General features: G+C 45.5%; 1 protein-coding gene across 2 annotated transcripts in view; it reads left to right on the forward strand.

The window, feature by feature from the left end:
* LOC306916665 (oxysterol-binding protein-related protein 8-like) overlaps positions 1-18544 on the forward strand; it is a 91065-nt gene that overhangs the window by 56939 nt on the left and 15582 nt on the right. The window contains exons 3-13 of one of the 2 annotated variants that reach the window (XM_079494651.1): positions 2337-2410; positions 4134-4214; positions 5831-5932; positions 6749-6952; positions 10476-10560; positions 11121-11286; positions 12050-12305; positions 14570-14754; positions 15495-15576; positions 16562-16660; positions 18104-18200. In XM_079494651.1, the coding sequence (XP_079350777.1) occupies positions 2337-2410; positions 4134-4214; positions 5831-5932; positions 6749-6952; positions 10476-10560; positions 11121-11286; positions 12050-12305; positions 14570-14754; positions 15495-15576; positions 16562-16660; positions 18104-18200 (1431 nt within the window). The remainder of the gene's footprint in view (positions 1-2336; positions 2411-4133; positions 4215-5830; positions 5933-6748; positions 6953-10475; positions 10561-11120; positions 11287-12049; positions 12306-14569; positions 14755-15494; positions 15577-16561; positions 16661-18103; positions 18201-18544) is intronic. The other variant, XM_079494652.1, reaches the window with a different exon arrangement.

Raw genomic sequence — 18544 nt, forward strand, 5'->3', positions numbered from 1 at the left:
CTATCAGTCAGTATGCAGTTAGCCTCGGAAACCCAGACGTTTTTATTTCCAGGAAGTATGCAGTTAAAACTCGCACATGTTGGCCTGGGCCGTGGCTCAGCGGTCCAGGAACTTTGGCTGGTAATCCAGTCTGGCAGTGTGCCGTGGGTTCGACTCCCGATCCCGACGGCCTTTACTGAGTGTCACCCCCCCCCCCCCCCCCCCCCATACCATCGCTCTCCCCCTTTCCTGTCAGCCTACTGTCTATCCCTCCATAAATATATTTAAATAAATATTAAAAAAACAACCTCACACATCTTATTTCTGTAACTTATAGCAATATATATCAATTAATAGAATTGATTATTGTATCTGTAGTCTGTATGTCAAGATCCGGATCTTAAAACACTTTAAGTGCCAGGGACGTTATGACGAGCTCGTCCCTACTTTGTCCGCGGTGCCAGAGCCGTAAAGACAGATATTGTTTAATGCGCATTAATCCCCACTTGATTAGCACCACGCTAGCATGTTGCAACATTTTTAGCTATCTCCGACCGATTTTCAAGTAAAAAAAGTCCCATGTGCACGCACGCGCAAGCCGCATGCGCGAGCATTATGGCTCATAATATGCAAAAAATACGATATTCGGCACTTGATTACGCCTCAGATTGACTTAGTTATGATAATAACACGGATCACCGTCTTACTACGGGCCCTTTGGACCTCACTAAGATGGCCGGTTTTCACATCCGGTTCATGCTGTGTTTACGTCAACTAGCGATCTCGTGACCTTTTTCCAAATGCGGCTGGCACTGGCTACGACCCCATCTCGTGGCCACCGGCAATATGGCACTTAAACAGTTAAATTACCCTTTGATTGTTTTTCTGGAACTTCTGGTCCATCATCTAACAATGACTTAAAAATAATTGTCTCAAGGCCAAACGTACTCGCTGACAGTCTGGAGCATTTCCTTTTCACTCACTTGTTATTAAGGCTTATTTTTGTGGGCTTAGTTGAATGCACTGTAGAGCCTGTGGGTTTGTTTTGGCCGGTATGTTGGTTTTCTGGTAAGACTGGACAAAGAAAATCACAACTGCATCTTAAGTTCTTGTCATTATAGTCCAGAGTAAACTGTTGGGACAATTTGCACCCTTCTTTGTCCTCAGTTCAGGGCTGACTGCAGGTGCGGTGTTCTCAAAAACATGAAGAGAAATTGGCAGAAAATGATTCGCACGCAGCACTCCACAAAAATAACATGAGGAAGACTCCTTAGACAGACACTAAGAAAATTCATTTTCTACTATATCTGAGGTTTTTTGGGAGGTATCCTGAATCACTAGTCAATGAATTAAGTTGCTGAAGGAAGTAATCTGAATAAGGTCTGAGAAGCGTTTAGCTTTATACCCCAATTTCCCACTTGTTTAAGCCCCAGTCCCCCGCCGGCGGGGGCAGAGGCCCCAATCCCCCACCGGCGGGGGCAGAGGCTTTCCACCTCATGAACAGCTCTCAGCGGGTAAATGGGGCTGGTCAAGGTCTTAGGTTCCAACTCCGATATTTTTGATTTTCCCTCCTGGACCCCCCTGGGGTTTAAGAGGTTAAAACCTCTTGAGCCCCAGTCCCCCGCCGGCGGGGGCAGAGGCTTTCCACCTCATGAACAGCTCTCAGCGGGTAAATGGGGCTGGTCAAGGTCTTAGGTTCCAACTCCGATATTTTTGATTTTCCCTCCTGGACCCCCCTGGGGTTTAAGAGGTTAAAACCTCTTGAGCCCCAATCCCCCACCGGCGGGGGCAGAGGCTGCCCACCTCACCTTAGGTTCCAACTCCGATATTTTTGATTTGGGGTTTAAGAGGTTAAAGAGGGAAAGAAAAAAAAATAGAATCTTGCCATCTCCACGACCGTATGTTGCATTCATATTGCAGTCACGATATCCAGCAATGGAATTCCATTGCTGTAATAATTTCTCAACGTCACTCAGACATTCTTGGCACAGAAGTAATTGTTCTTTGGCCCCCAAGCCAGGTCTGAAGGCGAAGGTCTTGTATATGAGCGATGCCATATATGAACGGATGCCATGAAAAATTCAGAGCCTCTCGGCGTGCTAAGAAAGTGCAAGGGAACTGCTGCTGGGGTCATGAACCGCAGGCATCTCACTGGGCAGTCTCTTTTCTCTTTTGTGTTTGATATCTGACATCTACTACTCTTAGTCTGCCCCATCCTTCCTGTCTCTATCCATGGCACCACTTAATACGTTATGAATCCCTTTATATAATAGTCTTAAAACTTTAAGACTACGTAAAGAAACCCTTTAAATGTCGAACATCATTGTTGATCTTGTCCTGTTCTACTGTCGTTACAGGTTTCGACCGAGGGAAGGAGGACCTCCTGTCTTTGCCTCTGAAAGAGGACTCACATTCCATATCCAAGAGCAAGGTGAAATCAATAACGTCTTCTCACTTCAAACGCTAGACGCTGTGTGTTGGGTGGATGTTGTTGACAATGATGTTGTTTCAGTATGAATTCAGTGTACATTCCGTCAGAGGAAACGGCACTTTGAGACGGGCAGTGAGTGACGCGGGCTCCCCTCGCTTGGGGCTGGCGCCGTGGTCTCATGTGCAGAGAGAGAAGCAGCGTGGGAAAAAAACCTGACCACAATCCAGCTCTTGCTGCCCGCGGACGCGCGCAAATAATCGCCCGACTCTCATTAAAAAGGAATTACTAAGGCGCGTCTGAAACGGCCTTAATGAGAGCAAAGACCTGGAAAACTGTACTTGGCTGGTGATAATTACTCTGCCCTCGAGCTCTCTCATCTCTGCCTATAGAATCCCATCTTCTTGATTCCCACTGTCTATTCTGTCTCACGCTCTTTTCTTCAATCACTACAGTTAGGTCGTGGACTTAGCTGACACAGACTGACAGTCATCTGTGTGCTTCCTCATTAGAACAGCCGAGCTAACTCTGGGCTATAGCGTGGGAGCGTGGGTGCTTCAAGTTTTCCCGGCTTTGCAGGAACCAAGCAACCTAATTTTTCTTCTTTCTGTGATAATGCTGCTCCCAAGTTGTTTCACACCTCAAATAGAGTGGTTGTTTACTTATTTAGGCAGTTTGTACCATCTTCAATCAAACCACTGCACTTCAGTTCCTACACGTTGTCTTTTCCTCTCTGGAAATGAAATGTGACTCGTTAGTTTGACTTATTACATAATCGCCAAAAAAAAACTGCTGGATCAAATGAACAGAAATGTCATATTGTGCGTGCGTGCGTGCGTGCGTGCGTGCGTGCGTGCCCGCAATATATACTGTATTTCATATATGCTCCAGTGGCCAATGCCCAAAACACAATGAATTATTTAATCACAATTACTGCTAATGGCCAGATCCAGCCTTAATTGCAAGCCCCAGATAAAATGAATTGCAATGTGTGGGCTCGTCTCCACGTTGTGACTGATATCTCCTCCTGTCTCTGCCCCACGCAGTCTGAAACAAAGCTCTACAATGTGACTGATATCTCCTCCTGTCTCTGCCCACGCAGTCTGAAACAAAGCTCTACAATGTGACTGATATCTCCTCCTGTCTCTGCCCACGCAGTCTGAAACAAAGCTCTACAATGTGACTGATATCTCCTCCTGTCTCTGCCCACGCAGTCTGAAACAAAGCTCTACAATGTGACTGATATCTCCTCCTGTCTCTGCCCCACGCAGTCTGAAACAAAGCTCTACAATGTGACTGATATCTCCTCCTGTCTCTGCCCCACGCAGTCTGAAACAAAGCTCTACAATGTGACTGATATCTCCTCCTGTCTCTGCCCCACGCAGTCTGAAACAAAGCTCTACAATGTGACTGATATCTCCTACTGTCTCTGCCCCACGCAGTCTGAAACAAAGCTCTACAATGTGACTGATATCTCCTCCTGTCTCTGCCCACGCAGTCTGAAACAAAGCTCTACAATGTGACTGATATCTCCTACTGTCTCTGCCCCACGCAGTCTGAAACAAAGCTCTACAATGTGACTGATATCTCCTCCTGTCTCTGCCCCACGCAGTCTGAAACAAAGCTCTACAATGTGACTGATATCTCCTCCTGTCTCTGCCCCACGCAGTCTGAAACAAAGCTCTACAATGTGACTGATATCTCCTCCTGTCTCTGCCCCACGCAGTCTGAAACAAAGCTCTACAATGGCTCTGACAAAGACGTCTCGGCGTCCGGGGGAAGGCTCACGAAGAAGGAGTCCCTCAAGGTTGGTGAACTTACCATTCCGTATCCACACACACACACACAACACACACACACACACACACACACACACACACACACACACACACACACACACACACACACACACACACACACTCAACACACACACTCAACACACACACACACACACACACTCAACACACACACACTCAACACACACACACTCAACACACACACACACACACACACACACACACACACCAATTCATGATCCTAGAACAATGGTTTTCAACCGGTGATCCCGGGGACCACCAGTGGTCCTTGAGGGCGTTCCAGGTGGTCCCTAGCTAAATGATAGAGAATTGGTAACCAAATGGACCCATAGATTTTTAACTCTTGAGAGCGTAAAATGAAACCAAATGGACCCTCCCGGGTCCATTTGGTTTCATGTTACGCTCTCAGGAGTTAAATTATCGTTAAACATCTGCATTACTTAATTTACAAGTCTACATAATTAGAGAACGTAGAATAATTGTTCTCCTGTGCTACCAACCTCAATTTGGAAAGAATTGTGGACAAAACAACAACAAAATATTCTTTAGTTTTGGGTCTGAGGCTAAATGTCATCAAATGGTAGCCTGGGGTCCACCTATGCTTTCTATGGCATAAGCAGCTCCCGGCAGGATCCGCCGGGAGAATCTAGACGCAGCTGCGCGACTTGAGACTAATTAATTAGAGCGACAGAGAGAGAGAGAGGAGTGTGTGTGTACGTGTGTCAATTTAACAAAGGTGCCGACGATCAGAAATCAGCAGATAGTGATCGACGTTTGCACTACTCACTACAATATGCCGAATTGAAGTGGACTCGTTCCCAGACTTTTTTTTCTCCCTGGAAATAAAAACGTCTGGGTTTCCGAGGCTATCAAATGGTGGTCTGTGGCTCAAATACCAAATAAATAATGGTCCTTGGTATGAAATGGGTTGAAAACCACTGTCCTAGAAAATGCGTCCTGTCACTCCGCTGAGCTACTGTAGTCGATGTATCTGATGCATCAAAATTAAATAGAGACCCGGTCCATGTAACTTTCAAGACAGAATTACTGCAACCCAAATCCCCACCAGTGTGAGATATCGGTGGAGTTGCAATTACCCATTGGAAATATTCAACTTTAAAAACAGAAACGATAGGTGTAATAATGCAATGAAATTGCCTTAATCCAGCTCTCCTTAATACAATTGATAAGACCTATTTTTGTTATTTTGCATCCGTAACTGGCCATGGACTTCACATGCAACAGGTTGCTGCTTTCATATTTAATTTAAAATAAATACATTTAAAAAATCACAAAAAAAAAAAAATCATTAACATTTACCTTTTCAAATAGCCTAGTTTAAATTTGAATGTCCAGTTTTTGTTTGCCATCCTATAGAACGCGTGCATAAATGTACACGTGCATACAATATACAGTATAGTACAAATAGTGGTAGCACAGGTCCAGCTGCAATTATTCAAACAAGGAAGCTATGCAGCCTGATTAAATATGCATCGATTACTTGGTAATAATCAGTGTTAACACAAAAATGTAATTTTTGGGGTTGACGATTTCTCTGGGGTACAACTGATAAGGACCTTTGCTGGCTTTGGTGTGTCTTCTGCAGGTGCAAAAGAAGAATTACAGGGAGGAGAAGAAGAGGGCCACCAAGGAACTCCTCAGTACCATCACCGATCCCTCCGTCATCGTCATGGCCGACTGGCTCAAGGTTCGATCACACGCTCGCTCGCCCGCCCGAGTCTCTCGGGTTGTCAGCCTTTCTGTGATGTTGCTTGCATCAGATATTTTCACGCTTGCCTTGACAAAACAATTCTGATAATTGGATGCTCAACTACCTTGAATTGAGGCCAAGGAAGGAATACAAAAAAGGGGATTAATTTCTCCTTGGCTTCACCTCAGAAGCTCCCTTTTCCGGGCGTGTCATAACATTCACTGAACATTGCTCATGTTCAAGCTCACAACGCATTTCGACACTACACTACAGAAAATGTAGGTCAAGTATACACTGACACCACGGTGCGTAAACAGCGCCTCAAACTGTGACTCCGCCCACAACCGGGGGAAGTTGTGATTTGCGCTCGTTCACTGCAATGCAATTTGCGGCATTTTCAAAACAATATTGAGCAGAGTAGCGATTATCAAACGTATTTGCAATGCCATACGTTGAAAGATCTGTTGCCCGTGGACAAGGCACGCTACCTCCGCAAGTTAGATAGCATCGGCATAGATGTTTGTCCGTATGTGATTAAGGATTGGACCAAGTTGCATTGGCAGCCATAGAAAATTCTTACCCCAGGCTAAAACCGGATGTGACGTTTTTGGGCGGTCCTGTCTAGCGTGGTGTCAGTGTATAGGCCCATATATTGGTATATCGATCGGATTGGCTGTTCTGGACAACCAAACCTCCATTATGCCATTGCCCATATGGGCATATTACACATCGCTAAACATCATTGCACGGTTTATAGGTTATGTACATCATAATTCAATCTTTTTCTCCATGTGTGTGTGCTCCTCACCGCAGATCCGTGGCACTCTGAAGAGCTGGACCAAGCTGTGGTGCGTGCTGAAACCAGGGGTCCTGCTCATCTACAAGACCCACAAGAACGGCCAGTGGGTGGGCACGGTGCTGCTCAACGCCTGTGAGCTCATCGAGAGGCCGTCCAAGAAGGACGGCTTCTGCTTCAAGCTCTTCCACCCTCTGGAGCAGTCCATCTGGGCTGTCAAGGTGAGAATACACCCTCTGGAGCAGTCCATCTGGGCTGTCAAGGTGAGAATACACCCTCTGGAGCAGTCCATCTGGGCTGTCAAGGTGAGAATACACCCTCTGGAGCAGTCCATCTGGGCTGTCAAGGTGAGAATACACCCTCTGGAGCAGTCCATCTGGGCTGTCAAGGTGAGAATACACCCTCTGGAGCAGTCCATCTGGGCTGTCAAGGTGAGAATACACTCCATCTGGGCTGTCAAGGTGAGGAACCATTAAACCAACACGATACAGTTCACCTGGGCTGTCAAGGTGAGAATACAGTTTATCTGGGCTGTCAAGGTGAGGAACCAACACAACACAGTCCATCTGGGCTGTCAAGGTGAGGAACCATTAAACCAACACGATACAGTTCACCTGGGCTGTCAAGGTGAGAATACAGTTTATCTGGGCTGTCAAGGTGAGGAACCATTAAACCAACACGATACAGTCCATCTGGGCTGTCAAGGTGAGGAACCAACACCATACAGTCCATCTGGGCTGTCAAGGTGAGGAACCAACACCATACAGTTCACCTGGGCTGTCAAGGTGAGGAACCAACACAATACACCAGACCCAAACCTTTTCCTGTCAAGGACCCCCAAATTGACACTAATTATCCCACAGACCCCCATTTGAAAAGACATACCAGGGACCCCCATAAGAGAAGATTTCTACGGCTCTAGCAGTGATTCTCAACCATTTTAATTTCAAGGACCCCCCAGTTTGACATGAAATAGTCTACGGACCCCCATTTAATGGCATTTCTATTTCTGGGACCCCCAATTTATATTGTAACATCAATGTTGATTTAACTCTTTGAGAGTGTACAAATGGAATGGTTCCATTTGTACACTCTCAGAGTTACAGACCCATAAGGGTCCATTTGGTTCCAAACTATCATTTAGCTGGGGACCCCCTGGAACTCCATCAAGTACCCCTGGGGGTCCCCGGACCCCACTTTGGGATGCTGAGTGATGCTGAGTGCCAAGCAGGTACTAACCCCCCAATCCAACCCTTGATGCCGAGTGCCAAGCAGGGACTGACCCCCCAATCCAACCCTTGATATCGAGTGCCAAGCAGGTACTGACCCCCCAATCCAACCCTTGATGCCGAGTGCCAAGCAGAGACTGACCCCCCAATCCAACCCTTGATATCGAGTGCCAAGCAGGGACTGACCCCCCAATCCAACCCTTGATATCGAGTGCCAAGCAGGGACTGACCCCCCAATCCAACCCTTGATGCCGAGTGCCAAGCAGGTACTGACCCCAAATCCAACCCTTGATGCAGACGAGTGCCAAGCAGGGACTGACCCCCCAATCCAACCCTTGATGCAGACGAGTGCCAAGCAGGGACTGACCCCCCAATCCAACCCTTGATGCAGACGAGTGCCAAGCAGGGACTGACCCCCAATCCAACCCTAGATGCAGACGAGTGCCAAGCAGGGACTGACCCCCCAATCCAACCCTTGATGCAGACGAGTGCCAAGCAGGGACTGACCCCCAATCCAACCCTTGATGCAGACGAGTGCCAAGCAGGGACTGACCCCCCAATCCAACCCTTGATGCAGACGAGTGCCAAGCAGGGACTGACCCCCCAATCCAACCCTTGATGCAGACGAGTGCCAAGCAGGGACTGACCCCCCAATCCAACCCTTGATGCAGACGAGTGCCAAGCAATGGTTATACTATACTATACCATTGTCTCGGCCAGGGATTGAACCCCGACCTCCCAGTCTCAGGCGGACACTCTAACCACAAGGCCACTGAGCTTTTTTTTACTGACTAATTTAGCCCTGGGGCTCAGGTCTTTTTTCACTAGCTTTTCAGGAACTCTTATAGAAAAAGATTATGCAGCAAGCCACGATCATTTGTTAGTACATTTCATATTTGGAAGCCTTTTCATAAGGGAGCAGACATTGTCCCTTTGCAGTGGGTTCAGCTGGTGCATTGTCTGTCGCAGTACTCATTTGGTATCCATTGACTACTATTCCACGCAAGTATCTCTCTCTCTCTCTCTCTCTCTCTCTCTCTCTCTCTCTCTCTCTCTCTCTCTCTCTCTCTCTCTCTCTCTCTCGTTTCTCTCTTCAACTCATTTCACCTCTCTCCCCCTCTCCCCCCCCTTCTCTCTTCTCTCTCTTCTCTCTCTCTTTCTCTCTCTCTCTCTCTCTCTCTTTCTCTTCAATTTTCAAATGGAATAGAGAAATGAAACATCATAAATCATTATGAGTGGCCGTGAGTTTAGTTGCTAAATCATCACTATTTTATTCACAAAGAAATACGCATTAGCACGTGGGGGGCGACAATGTGGCGACATGATGTTTTTTCCATATTCTAAATGAGCCATTGTCAAGACATGATGTTTTTTCCATATTCTAAATGAGCCATTGTCAGGAGACTTGGTAAGAACAAGTCCCAATCGCATGACTCATACTTTGCTCACAGGTACAGCTGTGCAAGATAGAACGGTAGCTTGTAGAGGTGTAATAATGAATTGAATTGCATTTTTATAGCGCTTTTCCAAGTGCTCAAAGCTTTACAATGGTTCATTCATTCATACATTGGGAGGTGAAGCGGCGAACAGTCGACGCCAGCGTCCTCACTTCCCACATTCACACACCAATGGTGGCGAGCTCACACCGACCGACTCATTGGAGGCAATGTAGGGTTCAGTGTCTTGCCCAAGGACACTTCGACATGTGGACAGGAAGAGCCGGGATTCGAACCGCCGACCCAGGGATCATTGGACGACCTGCTCTACCTCCTGAGCCACAGCCGCCCGTAACGATATAGTAACTGCATCGAAAAATTTATTTTAATTTCAAGAATCGAAGTATATCGAAAAGAAAACGGCAACATTGACTATGTATAGTATTGTTTTGCATTGGAAATAATCGGTATCGAATCGTTTTGCTATGCAATTAATCGATTGTATCAATACTACATTTTTGTGTGGGGTATTTAGCAATTTTTAGAAGAAAAATGAAAAAGAGGGGAACCAATATCGTCCATGTATCGTATCGTCACCATGTATCGTGATACGTATCGTATCGCTGTTAAAATGTATCCTTACACCCCTAGTAGCTTGGTACTGTAGCTTTGTGGAATGGACTAATACAAATATATAAATAATATATATATATTCCAAAATAACAGTATTGTTATTCTTTTCCTTGGATAAGCAAATCTTGTGGTTCTTGTATTTTTTTTTACTGAGGTTAAGGTTAGGAATAAGGTTAGGTTTAATCATAGTTTTACTGAGGTTAGGTTAGGAATAAGGTTAGGTTTAATCATAGTTTTACTGAGGTTAGGTTAGGAATAAGGTTAGGTTTAATCATAGTTTTACTGAGGTTAGGTTAGGAATAAGGTTAGGTTTAATCATAGTTTTACTGAGGTTAAGATTAGGAATGTTAGATTTCGGCATAGTTTTACTGTAGACTCTACTTTGAGCCTTAGACAAGAACAAGACGAGACGAAAACCGTCTAACTCTCTTGCGCTGTTCCAACAGGGTCCCAAAGGTGAGGCGGTGGGCTCCATCACCCAGCCATTACCCAGCAGCCACCTCATCATCCGTGCTGCCTCAGAGTCTGACGGTAATCCATAACCCTTGCTACTCATAAGTGTCTTCATTTTGAACAAAATCTAAATAACAAATCGAACCCTAGTGAATTTCCAGGATACTAGACTTGTACGTGCCTGTCGGCCACTGGCCTACTTGAGAACGATGCAACTTGGGAACCTAATAATACCCATTGTCAACTTGTCATAGCACCCGTTTTGTGCAAACTGACTGTGAAAAGTGGAGGGGTTAAGTACGGTCAATCAATTTACAGGTGTGGGGTTGCTATGGCAATCAATTGGCTGAGGCAGAGGCTGGAAATTGCACAGTTGAGGGGACTTGGCCTCATTAGGCCCACTGGCAGAGCCTGACCAGAGCCTTTTGTGGTGGTTCTGGAGAACCGTGGGTCCGACCGACTCGATACATGGCACTGCACTCCCTGCGGGGGTGTGGAAGGCGTGTGTCGAATTTGATGTCGGTGGGACAAACGGTTCTCGAGTTACATGCATTACAACCGTACACGCACGCACGCACGCAGACAGAGACGTGGCGCATTTATAGTTAGATAACATGATTTTCTGTGACCTTTCGCAGGACGTTGTTGGATGGACGCTCTAGAACTAGCCCTGAAGTGCTCCAGCCTGCTGAAAAGGTCCATGATCCGGGAGGGCAAGGAGGACATGAACATCGCACCGCCGTCCGGAGAGCACTCCCTCAACTTCTACAGCCTCCTCCGAGCACACAACATGCAGGGCTTTCAGTGAGTGACAACAAATAAGTTCATTTATCACCTTTATCGCAGACTTCATGCCATCAGCCTATGACATCAATTATCTGTGACATAATTATTATTAGTGATGTGGGTAAAATATCAGTGTTATCACAGCCCCATTAACTTACATTCTACATTAAATCATACGTAGCTTGCGGAGTTAGTTCAGTCAGATATACTCGAGGGGGTTCATACTGTGCTCAAGGGTGCATACATATACTCAAGGGGTTAATATGCTGCATTACTATGTGGGTGTATTCAGTGTGTCATTCGCTGATGTGGCAGTCAGCTGACCAATTGGGTGGGGTATTTAAGCTCACCTAGACTGCATGTTTCTTCCTATCTTCCTTCTGCATATGGTTCCTGGTTGTTGTTATGTGATGTTTGCTCCCACCACCACCCCAGCACCACTGGTGGGCTCTGTTATTTCTGTTCCCCATGGGGGGGAGTTGTTATTGTATATCTATCTCCCTGCTCTTAATGTTTAATGATGGTGTTTAATTATGCCGAGCAGGGAGAAAAAATGTAGCAGAGCCGCACGCCCAAGATAAAATATTATATGCACACTTGTATTCTCATTCTATAATAAATATTGGTTAAATCTATTCGTGAGTTATCTGACTGAACTGATCGGTCCAGCGGTTTGTGAGATTAGCTCCGCACAGACAGTAGATATGATGCCAAAATGATTATGTTGGTGTAATAGCTCTATTGGTGAAGACCTTTGTGGTTGTTATTTGTTGGAACGTAGAGTGCTCAACACCCTGCTCCTCCACGCCAGGTTCAACGACAGCGACCAGTTCAAGGACCCCGACCTGTACTCGGACAAGTCAGACCGCGAGGGCGAGCAGGACCACGAGGAGTCGGACCCCGAGGGCCTGGAGAAGAGCGAGGAGAGTGACAGTGACACGTCGGAGCGCCAGGACGAGTCATACATCGAACTGGACCCCAACGAGGCCCTGAGGGAAACGCCGTACCTGGAGCAGTCGCACGAGGAGCTGGGAGAGGTACCGTAACTATGCACTACTACTGTCTAATGTCTATGAAGTCATGAGGAGCTGGGAGAGGTACCGTGTGCACTGGGCCACGGCGCACGCCACTAGTCGACTATTCAACTAGTAAATCCACTAGTCGATACTACTAGTGGATAAGAAAAAATATATTTTTTCCCCGATTCTGTAGGCCTCAAGATTTTATTTTTGTAGTTAAACAACTAGTCGACTAGTAAACTAGGCAATGACTAGTAAAAAGTGAATGCCCTAGCCACTGCCTAATGTCTATGAAGTCATATGCAACGGTGTCCTGTGTATGGTGAACTTGTAGATTGGTTACTTAGCGCTAAGAACAACTAAGAATCAGGCTTATATACTGGCTTGTCTTAAGTATGTGATTTCAAAAGGGATTGTTATGCACAAACATGTTGATCGCTGTTGCAGGACCAAAACATGAACATAATATAATAAACGAAGTCTGCCCTCCGAATACATTTTAACGTATGTCTCATAGTTTTAAAGTTAAATCCATAACTTTTATGTCCTATCTGGGAACTGGGTCTGCTACACAACATTTATGCCAGTGAGCTACAGGGCCTTTCAAACGTGAAACGATTTAACGTGCCTATAGTTAATTTTCAATGAGACCTGCGTTTTTGCGCGGAGCACTTGGGGAGCAGTCGCGGACTCGCGGTGCGACAACGCTAAGCGTATTTACGTGAGCGCGGTCCCGTGAATTTGTTGCGTGCGTGCTCGTTTCGTGCACACGCCCGCGACTCACCAGACCTGGATTCAGTTTAGGTTTTTTTTTTACGCTCGCGTTGTCGCACCCCTCTTGAGAAGACCTGTAGCAGGCCTCGGCTCTCATCGATCCAGGCAACAACGTGTGCGTTCCTCGCTTCATGTTTGACAGGCCCTTTATAGGTTGAGTCACTTCTTTTCAATTGAACACTAGATATCTCAGCTACTGTGCGTTGTGATTGTAAAACAATGTGTGTGCACGCACACACACACGTCATGCGTGCATGTTGTGATGAGGGCTGTGAAATATTGATGAGGTGACATCCTACTAATTAAACTACTGCTACATTTAGGAGCTAAATCTACTGTATTAATGTTCAGTGTGTGAATCTAGATACTGTATGCAATGTGTGTTAAAGTCTAGCTTGGATGTTGGCAGCTGTACTCTTGAACTCGTCATAAATACTGTATGGTATATGTGCTAATACCTCCACACGAACACATCCAGCATGTTTATCGTACCTGTAACCTAGCAACAGCCACGGAAATAATGAAACTCTGGTATTCTCACGATAATATAAGATTGCACTATTCCGTTATCCCAGTCTAGAATTGAGCGTCACGTTTTCCAGCTTAACCCATTTTGGGCAGGAACCCTTTTTGGTGTTAGCATTATGATATGCTTTAGCTATTGAAAAATAGCAGATCTACAAGCTCATAGCGCGCCACCGAGTGGCGCGCTACGAGCTTGTAGGTCTGCTATTTTTGAAAAATCGAAGAACGACTGACATAGAAACATAGCTTTTTCAGAAAACTGTCATGATGTAGAAGATATTTTTAGAATCTGATCTCAGGTCAAAATGGGTTAAAAATAAAGCTCGTGAATAAATGAGCATAGGAGTGAGATGGAAACGCGACAGATGGCACGCAGACAGATGGCACGCAGACAACGAGAGATGGACAGTCAGGGACTGACTATAGCAGCGGTTCCCAAAGTGGGGTCCGGGGACCCCCAGGGGTCCTTGAGGGAGTTCCAGGGGGTCCCCCAGCTAAATGATATAAAAATCTTCTCTTATGGGGGGTCCCTGGAAAATCTCTTCAAATGGGGGTCCACGGGGCTAATTAGTGTCAATTTGGGGGTCGTTTCCTTGACATGAAATAGTTTGGGAACCACTGTGCTAGAGCATTGCAGTCTAGTAGACAGTGGCCTTGTGGTTAGAGTGTCCGCCCTGAAACTGGGAGGTCGGGGTTCGATCCCCGGCTGGGTCATACCAAAGACTGTAAAAATGGGACCCAATGCCTCCCTGCTTAGCACTTGGCACTCAGCATCAAAGGGTTGGATTGGGGGGTCAAATCTACTAATCAAATGATTCCCGAGCGCGGCACGGCTGTAGCTCACCGCTCCTTGGCTGCGGCTCACTGCTCCAAGAGATGGGTCAAATGCGGAGAACAAATTTCACTGCGGTAACGCGTGTGACAAATCATATGACTTTGACTTTGACTTAGTAACATGACATGTCCGTCCTGTCCTCTCCCAGGCTGGCGAGGAGTGCCAGACGGAGACGGTGTCGGAGGAGAACAAGTCTCTGATCTGGACGCTGCTGAAGCAGGTGCGTCCAGGGATGGACCTGTCCAAGGTGGTGCTGCCCACCTTCATCCTGGAGCCACGCTCCTTCCTGGACAAGCTCTCCGATTACTACTTCCACGCAGACTTCCTGTCCGAGTAAGTGTCCACCCGCTTCCCCGTTTCTTCCCAAGGACGGGAAGCGAAGACCGTACGGTGGAGTCCATGTTGCTCCCTGGAAGGAAAGAAACATGCGCAATTGAGACCAAGGAAGCTGAACGCGGAAGTGTTGGCTGCATATAGCCCATTGCGCATGTTTCTTTCCTTCCAGGGAGCAACATGGAGTCCACCGTACGGTCTTCGCTTCCCGTCCTCTTTCAATAGTCCTTGGTTCTTCCTACCCGATTTTCGCACCAGCAAGGGGAGGGACTCGTGGGAGGGCGAGAGGCGAGAGCCCTGTATGCAGATTCAAACACACTGCCTTATTTACCACAGCAAAACAACCTTTCATGGAAAGGCTATATTATTTTACTTATATTGACACTATAAACAATGTAGTCTAATTTAGTATAATGTAAGGTTTTAACCCACTCAAATGGTACCTCGTCAGATAGTACCAACATACTGTAGCCTACAACAACTTCCGTGAACTGACTTCACTGTAGTAGCCTTTTCATGAATTATATTTTTGTACTTAGGCTGTCTGCTGTCGTGAAAGTTTATAGTTAGAGAAATTCAAAGTTTCAACACCAAAGTTCAATGCTCCTGATGCTTTTATTTTATACCCAAAGGGTCACGACGCAGCAAGTTGTAGATGGTCTATTTTTGGACAGAGTTACAGTGTCATGATTTGGATTGTGAGAGAACTGATAGACTGGTGTCTTCTTGCTCCCTCCCAGGGCGGCCATCGAGGAGAACGCTTACAACCGCATGAAGAAGGTGGTGAAGTGGTACATCTCTGGATTCTACAAAAAGCCAAAGGTCAGAAGGACTGGAAGAGACTTTAGAATATAAAATATAAATGAATCCAACCATCTCAATGAACTGGTGGCATAGCTGCCTGAGCACCTAGGCTGCAGAGTAATCTAGTAAGAGAGTGGCGACACGCTTTGATCTCGCTGTTTGGAACTATGGGGTATAGTTCCAAACATTGGAACTATCCCATTGAGATAGAATGAGCACTTCCGCATTCCATTGTTACTATGGGAGTCAACGCTACGAGTAATCTCTTACTAGATTACTCTACTAGGCTGGTAATCCTGACGTGTCACCCCTATCTCTATCCACATTTCTTGTCAGACTATACTGTAATCTATCAATAAATGCATAAAGCCCAAAAAAAATTATAATCTTTGAAGGTTCCTTGGACGTAAACCGTTTAGTTGACATTAACTTGATCTAAACTAATAAATGAAGACATGTCTGTGTAGCCCCCCTGCTCCCCCTCACTCTGCATTTTGCACACAGGCATCGACCATCATGTTATGCAGAGCATCACAAAGCCCTTTTTCTAAATTAACAAACGATATTTTTTTGCGTTTTATTTGCAATTTCCCACAGTTACACCCTTACTGCACATGCATGGTTGCTTTACTGCGCATGCGTGGTTGTGTTACACCATCATTTGTTGCCTGTCGAATTTTGCTGCGGGTCGCTGGACACGCCAAGCCTCACAACGACACTGACTCACATGCACTCACAGCCGTATGTTTTTGGATGCCAACGTCTCTACATTGCTCCATTTCACCTCTAAAAAAAAACCAACCATGGACTCTCCTGTACTGACTGCGATGAAGCGAACGTCTGCACACACATTGATTCTGTGTCTTGCAACGACGGGTCGCAGACGGGTTGTGTGTGTGCGTGCGTGCGGTGTTCATATATTCGAACGGGTATAAGCACTAGTACAAACAAACATGGGGTATATTCAAATAATGAACTGTGTTGTTGTCCTTTTGAACCCCAGGGTTTGAAGAAGCCTTACAACCCCATCATTGGAGAGACCTTCCGTTGCATGTGGCTTCACCAGAAGACCAGCAGCAAGACGTTCTACATCGCGGAGCAGGTGACGCTAACGACGCTGCACACACACACACACACACACACACACACACACACACACACACACACACACACACATGGCTTGTTTGTATTAAAACTGTAATGAGAGGAGCTGTTCTATTGGGAGCTGGGAGGAGAGAGAGAGACAGAGAGAGAGAGAGACAGAGAGAGAGAGAGAGGAGGACTTGTTCTTACCAAGTCTCTTGACAATGGCTCAATTAGACTATGGAAAAAACATCATGTCTTGACAATGGCTCATTTAGAATATGGAAAAAAACATCATGTCTTGACATTTGTAGACTATAGCTAAAGCTAAAATAGCTAAAGCTAAAATAGCTAAAAATAGCTAATGCGTATTTCTTTGTGAATAAAATAGTGACGATTTAGCAACTAAACTCAAGGCCACTCATAATGATTTATGATGTTTAATTTCTCTATTCCATTTGTAAATTGGAGAGAGAGAGAGAGAGAGAGAGAGAGAGAGGTGAAATGAGGGGAAGAGAGAAACGAAGAGAGAGAGGTGAAATGAGGGAGAGAGAGAGAGAGAGAGATGAAATGAGGGAGAGAGCGAGAGAGAGAGAGAGAGAGATGAAATGAGGGAGAGAGAGAGAGAGAGATGAAATGAGGGGAAGAGAGAAACGAAGGAAAAACGAGACGGGGAGGGAGGTGTAGAGTACAAGCCCAAACTATGAACAGAAAATATTTACTGTTCATGAAGTGGATTTTCTATAAACCTTTCACTATTTTTATCATTAAAACATTCCTAGATGCAATATATATAATGCTCTCTTCCTACCATGTGTTGTTTTTGGCAGCAAATTTTGATTCTAGTTTTAGTCATAGTCTCCTGAATATATTTCATTTAGTTTCATTTTAGTCACCTGGAATGACTTAGTGTTAGTCTAGTTTTAGTCGACTAAATATCCAGTTGATTTAGTCGACTAAAATTAATTTTGGTAGGCCTTGATGCCATGGCTGAAACACTTGCTGAAAATAGCCGATCTACAACGCGACGCGTTGTGAGCTTGTAGATCTGCTATTGTCAGCGTGCAACCAAATGTAAAATGACTTATACTGGATCTCTTGTCCACTAGTCTTTTTCTAACATTTTAGTCTAACTTTTTATTTGATGATGAAATTGTCAGTATCTTTAGTCTTAGTCATCATAGCTTAGTTTTTATTTAGTTTCCATTTAGTTTTGGAAAAAGGGTAGTTGACGAACATTTTTCGTCTTAGTTTTAGTCGACAAAATCAACACTAGCGACCAACCATAATGGTGTCGTAGATACATTATTATGTGTGTAATATGAGTCCAGTCCAGTGAACCGGGTTGTTGTGCATTATGTGTGTAATATGAGTCCAGTCCAGTGAACCGGGTTGTTGTGCATTATGTGTGTAATATGAGTCCAGTCCAGTGAACCGGGTTGTTGTGCATTTCCTCCTCCAGGTTTCCCATCATCCTCCAGTGTCTGCCTTCTACGTCAGCAACAGGAAAGATGGTTTCTGTCTGAGTGGCAGCATCCTGGCCAAATCCAAGTTCTATGGTGCGCACACATTTTACACGTCTGGATTTGAATCTCCTGGGTTGTATTTTTAGCCACATGGACCACCACACCGCAGCATCCCTATTCTAGTCATAACAGGAGGAAATAGTTGATCTACAAGCGTTTAACGCATTGCATTGTGAGTGGTGCGTTGTGAGCTTGTAGATTTGCTCTTTTTGGGAAAGGGCGAAAGTGAGAAATGTGTCGCAATTGACCTATAGCAAAGCCCCTCTGCTATGGTCCAATCACAGCTAAGCATAACATGGGTTAGACAAACCTCTCCACCAATAGTTTTCCTATATGATAAAACATTGTTGACGAATTTGGAAGAGATTTTGAAGGTC

Source organism: Electrona antarctica, assembly GCF_951216825.1.
Source record: "Electrona antarctica genome assembly, chromosome: 23".
In the NCBI taxonomy this organism is placed as follows: domain Eukaryota; kingdom Metazoa; phylum Chordata; class Actinopteri; order Myctophiformes; family Myctophidae; genus Electrona; species Electrona antarctica.